We start from the raw sequence: 9273 nt of genomic DNA, 5'->3' as shown, positions 1-9273 counted from the left end.
CCCCCCCCCCCCCCACCCTATTATCCTGCTTCTGGGCTCCACTGTTCTAACTAATTGATTGTGCATCCTTTGTCTTCTAGACATGTTCTTCATTGTATCTTCAATTTTTTGCTTTGTATTACCCCTCCTTGTCACTGTAGTGAAACTATCATCTGTTGCCTCCCTAATTATTTTATTCTTAATTCTACCGTGTTTCACATTGTGTCCCTGCAATTCGCAGTAATCAAGATCATCTTCATATTCCACATTCAACCACTTGCCATCTTCAGTTCCTTCCCACCTTTTAAGCCAACCAAATCTAGTTGAGCCTAGCTTTTAGGAGATCAATTTCAATCTTGATTTTGACTACATTTGTTCTAGATTTTGAGTAGGTAGTCTAGTCCGATGCTACAGAATTTCCAATTGGTTCCACCAGTCTAGAGATATGTCCAATCTAAAACGATGCTAAGGTAATTGATGTACCAAAATCCAAATAAGTACTATTGATGTTTTAATCTCAGGTTTGAAATTAGGGGACCACTTTAGAATGTTCATAGGAGAATCACCAATATGGATCAAGTTTTTGAATATAATGTGATTGTAGAGTCCAACAAATTATTAAAGTCTAAATGAACATGTCTATGATTGAAGTTCTTTCAAATGATTGAGTAACAAATATTCTCTCATCTCCTCCATGCTAGATTTACCCTTGATAAGCTTTCCTACTATAGTTAATAATCCTTAGCGAGATTAACAAAATAGTTTTTTGATGAAAGTAAACTGTCGACTTACCGAGGTGTGTCCCATAGGTGATTTTCACAGGTTAGATGGAATTAACCACTTCATTAATGTTGGAGCCCCACATCGCTTGAGGGATTGGAACATAGACTCTTCATATGGTCTTGGTCAATCCTCCCCTCATAAACTTGCTTTTGGGGTTTAGTTAGGACTAGGTCCATATCTTCATATGGTATGAGTCTCAGGCTCATCTCATTGTTCTATACGTTGGGCCCCCCATCTTATATAATCCACGCTTCAAATGTCCAACCTTGGCGTATTGGAGTCCACTCGTTTGTGGGAAGAAAAAAAATACTCCTTATACAGTCTTTGAGCAATCGTCACTTCTTGAGCTAGCTTTTGGGGTCGAGTGAAACCCAATGTCTATTTCTTTAATATGGTATCAGAGCGAGTGTCGAACCATCCCAATTCATTGTTTCTAATGTTGACCCCCCGTCTTATATTATCAATACTCTAAACGTCCTAACCTACGTGTGCGGGGATTGTTGGAGTCCCACGTCGTTTCTGGGATAGGAACATAAACTCCTTAAATAGTCTTGGACAATCCTCCCCTCATGAGCTAACTTTTCGAGTTGAGTTAGGCCCAAAGTCCATATCTTCACAATTAAGATTAATGTGGATCACTGCAATAAAAAAGGTTTGAAACTCTCGAGGAAGAGATTTTGTTAATTCCTTTGAGACCACTATTAGTCTTGTTAGCAAGTGTTTGCTTCTAACTTGGTGCTTAGAATTGTTGCTTCTAGGTTATTGATTTATTAGCACCCAACTAAGAGGTTGTTTGGATAGACTTATTTTAAGTGATTTTAAGCTAAAATAGCTTTTAAGCACTTTTTGTAGTGTTTGGGTAAAACAAAAAAGTGATATGAAGCATTTGTTTTTGTGCCAAAAATCACAAGTTAGAATTCCTAACTTCTTCCTTCACAAAAAAATTTCTAGCTTTTCACTTAAAGACAAAAGCTATAACCAAATCCAAATAGGCTCCAAGCTAGGATTTTGCTTAGTTCGGGCTTATTAAAGTTGCTCAAAATTTTGAGGAAATGATTATTGTAGTTGTGCCTACCATAAATTGTCTAGTTTCTCTTGGCAATATGTTAGGCATTGTTTGCAAGATTCATTACCTTTTTGAGCCTATCGTTCTCTGATTGGTGTTGCTACATCTTGTGATCTTTGGATTTGTGGAGATTCATCATTACAACAACCAACTTGCTCTTCTGTCATCAAATTTGTGGTTTCAACAGTCCTGGGTGATTGTACGTGGAATATAAGTGTGAGGTTTCTAGCATTCATTAGGTTTGTCAGGTATCACAGGTGGAGGTTCTTTGGTAGGTCACTGAATATGACAATAGTCAGTATTTAGTATGTAATGATGTCTAGAGAGGAGGATTCTCTCATTCTAGAAATCAATGAAACAACTATCTATTCTTGTGTTCAATTGTGTCCCAAGTTTGTATTTCAATTGTTCATATTATTTTCATAAAGTTGTTTCAGGCATCAAGAAGATGCAATCTATACAAAAGAAGTATTGTTAGCTCCATTACATATGTCTATTCTAGAACAAGCAACTAACAAAGTCTCGAGGGGACAGGGGAAACAAAACTAAAAGACCAAGTTAGTATTGTTAAAATGGTTGCTCCACATGACGAAAGAAAAACTAGTCTATGTGCAAGGAGCTAAAAGATTCAGAAACTAGTCTTTTTTTTTTATGACCGTGGTGTCCGGCCAGCTTTCGTGCACCTCAACTAGTACCACGTGATACCTACCACCTCCCACCATCAACAAATACCAAGTAACTCTGTCCACCAAGACTAGGACAGATCCTAAGAATCACCTACTATTTTTTCTCCGCTAAGTTTTGAACCTAAGATCTTAGGGTTCTCAACCACTTGATTGACCACTAGGACACACCCATGGGTGCTGAAACTAGTTTATTTCTGTTGTTCATATTCTTTTTTACGTCATATGCCTATACTAGATTCTTCCCGTGTGGTACTTACCAATCTAGTTCTCCATAGTTTAAATAGAGAACCATACTCATAGACTAGGCTTCTTTCTTTGATTGAAAATTCTGAACTTACACAAGAACCTTGACAACTACTATGTAATTTGAAAAGAAAGACAACAATGCTAATGATACAATAGACTTTGTTATTTCCCTTGAAGAAGATTATGTTGCTTTACTTTCAAGGGAATAAATATTCACAAAACACAAGTGGGGCAACTATGTCTCATTCAAGGTTAGGATGGGGCAGAGTAAGTTCTTGGGGCACAGGTTGTGCAAGGACCACACTTTTTTAATGACAAGGAAAACCCGTAGCCGCTACCCTTTGGATGCGCACAGGGTAAAGCTCTGCTCCTATGCAATAGCTGCAAACCACACAAGAGAGGTAACCTGGACTAGCCAAGCACGGTGCGACGAGCTTGACCCAGAAGGCAAATCCCTTACTTTAGTTGGCAAGGGATTTCGAACTTAAGACCTCCAACATGGAAGTCTTAAGCCCAAACCAGTGGGCCACCCCGAATGGTGTGCAAGGACAACACTTTTGAGACTCACTATTCCAAACATTTTCATAATTTCGTGCCAAAATGAAAGTACAGTCCATCAGGGCCAGAGGGCACAAATGGAGAAGTTTTGGCTGATTTGAAGTACTGGAGGAACTTCCAAGATTATGAAAAAGCAGAATTCTTGAAGTTGATTGAATTGCTTTATGAACAAGAAGCTCCATAGGATAACTGCAATGTATGGAAGTGGGAATGGGGAACAATGGAGTGTTTTTTGTTAAGTCATATCATGAAAAACTCCTAGTAAGAGAGGAGGCTGCAACAAGAGGGAGATATTGACAACCGAAATTTAATAAGGATGACAATATGCACATTGATTGGTGCTTCATGTGCAAGTGCTCAGGCGGAGACATTAACAATATCCCTCTTTATTGTCAGGTGGTCTCAAGGTTATGTGGGAAATATGGGTTGGTTTGTAATGTATTCGGTGAGGCCAATTTTCATGGAAAAGTCAATGTTCAATTGAAATTGTGAAAGGTTGGAAGGAAGACAAGATGAAATGTTGCTTCTCTAGCATTTATGTGGATCGTTTGGTGATAAAGAAATAGAAGCGCTTTAAAAGCATAGCATATGAACTTTGTATAATTGAGGAATACCCTTACTTATGTCTAATTGAAGCACTCATGAGGTTCCTTCGTGTATAGCAGATCAGGTATCATTCGCACAAAATTATATTTTTTGTAGGTTTTCTACTTTTTGAGAGAAAAAGGCTTAAAATAGTCCCTTAACATTGGGTTTAGACTTAAAGCGATCTCTGTTCTTTCACGTGTAGCACTAAGAGTCCTTCATGATTATAATATTTACTTTTTGTACTCCCTTGAAATTTTAGTCTTTTTTTGACGTCGGGAGGTTCATCACCTCAGATATCAAGTGAAATAGTACAAAATCTTCTTTCCTTGCAACTTCATTTATCTACAATAAATTGGTATAGAACTTAGAGACGTAGGAAACATATACTAAATCTTTTAACAATACCTTTATAAAACAAAACCTCTTTTCTTTATTGAGAAGACAAAATCTAGATATACATCTAATCAACTTGAATAAGCCTGGCAACATTGTATTTCTATTTTCTTTTTGATTTTTCCCCTCCTAATATAGTCAAGGGATGCCTTCTGCTAAACAATTATTAATAAGATAAAACTCAAACAAGAAACAAAAAGTACTCTTTATTCGTACGAATAGGTGAATGTGAAGTGACCCACGATTAGATGAGCACCAATACTATCCATGAAATTGATTAAGATTAAGGGCTACTATGAGCTCTCTCACTATGCCAAATTTGCATGTATGTCGCTGCTCTGATCCTACATGTTATGCTCGACCTTGTCTTGTTAAATCTCCTTTAATTTATCAATTCTCATGTACTGAGATTTGGAATTTATTTTCTATCATACTTGCAGGAAACTTCATGCTATTACCTCTATTAGGCATTACCTTTGACTATAAAGGAAGCAGTTGAAAGCTGGAATTATTAGAGAATCAGCAAAGCCATCAAGAACATCTGGAAAATGATCCTTAGTTGCATTTTTAGTGTGTTTGGATAGAAAGGAATAGAAGATGTTTTGATGGAATTTCAACTCCTATCTCACTTCTCAAGGGTAGATGTCTGTTACTGCTCTTTAATTGGACTTATTATGCTCCAGTAAATGATGTAGGTTCTTTTGTAGATTTCATTGGCTCTCTAAGCCTGGCTCAATAGCCCTCTTTTGTTTTTTGATTAGCTCTCTATGCTTAAAGGCCTACTGTCGTTGGAGCTAGCATATCTCTTGTAACTGATCTTCTTGATGCTAGCTATACAAAGCCTTACTTCATCAAAATAAAAAGGGGAAAGTTTTAGGGAGGACCAAAAGTGAACGAATATTGCAAATATGGGGGACTATTAGTGCTCCATGTGAAAGAACATGTGAAAGAACAAAGGATAACTTTGAGTCTCGGCCCAAAGATAAGAGACTATTTTAGGCTTTTTGCCCTAACTTTTTAGTCAAATTCATTACTTGATCATATATATATATAGATAGATAGATACAAGACACATTCTCCTATAACTGTTACAATAGTAGATGATTTTCCGGACTTAACTTTGAAATACATTTCACATCACCTTGCGACTTGATCATAGAAATCCAAAAGGCAAAGATACCATGTGATGCATGGAGTAGGACCAGAGAGAGTTGCCAAATGGATGAACGGAAAAGATCTTTGTACTGTTACGTCTGAAATCATATCGATAAGATCTCCCAAACACTACACTATTTGTTAAACCAAGGCTATGCTCTACTGCATCCATGAAATAAATTTTTGGACTGGATTGGCACGGCAATATGGAAGTCTGATAAGACAAGAATCCAAATTTCCAGGACATCATTAAATGCATAAAGATGAATTACTTGGATAGTTTCATATTTCACTATGGGAATGTGGTCAAAACACCCTCTACAAAATTGAGCAGACAACTGAATAAGGACTGGGACTGGATACAGACTGGGATAAGTTGCACAAACAGTAAACTTTTCCTGTTGGCCGATTACTTATAGTACAAATCATATTATTTGGGATCCAATCTGGCTGTGTTTCTTATTACTACTAGATATACCAGAACTCTTTTTGCCCTCCATAGTGAGGTCAAGTAAATTTTACAGCAAGAAGTAAGATGTCTCAGTAACTCCATTAAGGAAATACTCCCAACTAGAAGCATCGGGAAAGGAAAACCAAGTACGATTTAGTTTCACTGTATGTTTGACTAAAAAGTTAATGTATATCTTTTTTTGAAACTGAAAAATGTATATCTTTTAGAAACGTACACCTTCACATATCTTTAAAGCCAATAACTCCATAAAACATTGAACACAAAACTAATAGCTGTAACATCATAATTCAGCACGAGAATGCCCTGAAATGTGTAAAATCATTAACATGAAAGAAATGAACCGCCAAAATTCAGGTAGAAAGCTAATATGAAATCGTATTTGCATGTATATGCATATTTAAGTGTATAAATGATATATGTATATGGAACACACACCAAACACTTGGATGGAAGAAAAAATCGCTGTGTTGAGTTACTGACAAAATTTTTGAGGAAACAAAGTTATAACAACAAACCTTCATAACTGCAGTTTCGCAGCAATGCACTGACAACATGACGAGTTGAATCATCATTCTCCACCAGCAGAACCTTGAGGGATCTAAGAGGAAGAAAACGCTCCCACCTAACCAAAGGTCCTGGGGGCTGTTGCTGCTGTGTTTGTAGAACAGCCTGCACTTGTACCAAATTCCTGTGTGTTTCATTCCCACCTTCGACGTCCTCATTAATTCTTGACTCATCTTCTTCTGAAAGTCCCTGTCCATCACCAGTAATTCCACCCCTTACTCCATTCTGGCCATCCTGTATGCTATGACAATTGAGTTCCACCAACCTTTTAGTTGGGGGACCATTTGAGTCCATCCGAACACTCCTCATCAACCAGATTCAAAAAGTCCAATGATGAATAAGGCAGCGGATTGAGTTGGTGCGCAAACCTCTAGTTTAGAAGAAAAATTGCACATACCGTTGTCTTCAAGTACCAACCTTTCAATGAAGCGTCTCTTCAACTAGTCCTAAACCAAAACCCATGCACGTCAACACATATTATTTATAAGCAAGTGATAATGAAACATACATGGAAGCTAAGTACTCAAATATCCTACCAAAGTGCTTATCTTACACAAAATTTGCATGCATCTTAAACTATGAAAAAGCACCCACTTTCTACAAAATGGAACCCCCAAGAAAAACCTAGATCGAGTGTGCTCAACCTTATGCAGTATGCACCCAATAACAACCTCCTCTCACCCGGGGGCGGATGTGGCATACCTACACAGGGTTTACCTGAACGTAGTATTTTTGCACAAATTTATATGTAAGAATCCATGAAATTGAAACAAATAGTAGATATAAACCCATAATTTTAAAGATATAATAGGTTCATTGCTAAGAACCTTAATGTTGAACCCACAAAACTTAAATCCTAGATCCGCCTTTGCTCTCTCATGTTCCTCCATCCCCACCCCCACTCCCACTGAAAACCCCACCATCAGAATAACTGCAGCTTTAATTGATGTAGAAAACTTTCAAATTTCTCAGCTTGAACTTGAGCCTAATTAAGGATCAAAAAGCTTCCATTTTTGTAAACTTTAATTTTCTAAAATAAATAATTATCGATCACAAGATCTCATTAAATTTTTGGAAGAAATGAATTACATTTGTACTGCCTTAGGCAGCATGAAATGAAATCAACTGAACAGCAGCATAAAGCTCAACTGTCCCCTCGGTTCAACTTTCAGTGATTCAGTTCCTATGAAAGTCAAACAGTCAAGATCTTAAAAACAAAAACTGCATCTCATCTTCTTAAAAATTCACTAATCCTCAACATACAAATCCACTTTCTTCTTAAAAATTCACTAATCCTCAATATTCAAACCCACTTTAATTCATTTTCCATTGTTTTCGAAACAAAATATAAACTTATCCTTACATTAAAAGATGACAGAAACGAAGCCTTCCACCTCCACCTCCACCCAAAAAAAAATAAAAAACAATAAAAAGCAAATCCTCCGAATTGAGAACCAATCACAAAAATTACCTTATAGACGGACTAATCAGAAACAATACCGGCACACGATTGGAAAACAAAAAATCGAACTCCTCGAACAAGTTTGGGTAATTAATACTACTATTTCATGCCATTCTTATAGGTCATCTTGGTTATCTAGGGTTTTCGTGTGTGTAAGGGTAGGATTTTTGTTACTGGTTGAGAAACGGCGATAGAAAAGGAAGATATTACGGAGTATACTATATTCGTGGGTGACGTGACGGTGCAAGAGAGAGGCCAGGCGAGGTGCCACGTAGGAACAAATTTGATGATGTGGAGGTGAATCTAAATACGGGCGCTGCATTGTTTAGGGCGGATCTATTTGATTTCTCGGATCCGATACAAAGAGACACGTGGCACCCTCTCTCATTAGCTTTATATTTGGGGGCATATATCAATTAATTACCTACCTAGTGGAGGCGGATAAAGTCGTTGTCAATGAGCTGGACCCCACGTTCGCTTGTTTTTTTAAAACTGGAATATATATATGATGAAATTACTGTTTTGTCTTTGTTTTCAATTGGATATGTCCTAGTCAGCAAATAAATATCTAAGAGGTTTTTTGCCGTAAATTGCATCCCCATGCCATCATAGCATGACCCAGCTTTTTGGCTTTGTTTTTTTTTTTTCCCCGACATAAACATGTTTTTTAATTTGTTAGTATCAATTACTTTTTCCGTTTCAATTTATGTGGCAATTTCGAATTTTGAAATGCAAATATATCTATTTTTTTATCGTAAATTTTTCATATATCTTTTAATTATTTTCAATTGTCAATTATTGTGACTTATAGTACTTTTTACGTAGTTTACAAATATATAAATATCATTTAAAAATATTTGAAGATTTCACGCACAAAGTTCCAATCAAACTTAAATTGTTTGACTCTCGAAAAAAATAAAAAAGTGTCACATAATTGGAACAGATGGAGTAATATTTATGTTCTATATCATGTCAAGTTTGCATTTTAAAAAAAAAAGATTTATCCTCTCTAATCGTAATATCTCGTCTAACTTCAAGCGTTGTATTTTTTTGAAACGAGGTTCTCAGTAAAGCGACATAAAGACTATTTATTTTTACTTAGTATTTCGAATGAATTCTTATTGGTTTTTAATTTGAATTTTATTTTACAGAATATATGTAAATTAAACTGAAATTCAATTTTATGTGTGCACAAATAGGCATTTAAATTTGTACAAAATTGAACAAATAGATACACATGTTTTATGTGGCAATTCACGTGAGATACACTAGAATAATTTACATTTGTAGAACGTAAGCGTCCATATTCGAAATTGAAAAA

The 9273-nt window shown here is 36.3% G+C and overlaps 1 protein-coding gene across 1 annotated transcript in view; it reads right to left on the bottom strand.

The window, feature by feature from the left end:
* The window catches only part of LOC102583251 (two-component response regulator-like PRR37), a 17152-nt gene extending 8847 nt beyond the window's left edge, over window positions 1-8305 (bottom strand). The window contains exons 1-2 of the mRNA XM_006340491.2: window positions 7962-8305; window positions 6442-6936 (exon numbers count right to left, since the gene is read on the bottom strand). Coding sequence (XP_006340553.1) covers window positions 6442-6799 — 358 coding nt within the window. The 5' untranslated portion in view covers window positions 6800-6936; window positions 7962-8305. The remainder of the gene's footprint in view (window positions 1-6441; window positions 6937-7961) is intronic.
* Window positions 8306-9273: the final 968 nt, after the last annotated feature.

Source organism: Solanum tuberosum, unplaced genomic scaffold (genome assembly GCF_000226075.1).
Source record: "Solanum tuberosum cultivar DM 1-3 516 R44 unplaced genomic scaffold, SolTub_3.0 scf00019, whole genome shotgun sequence".
In the NCBI taxonomy this organism is placed as follows: Eukaryota; Viridiplantae; Streptophyta; class Magnoliopsida; order Solanales; family Solanaceae; genus Solanum; species Solanum tuberosum.
This window is presented reverse-complemented; position numbering and strand designations above follow the sequence as displayed.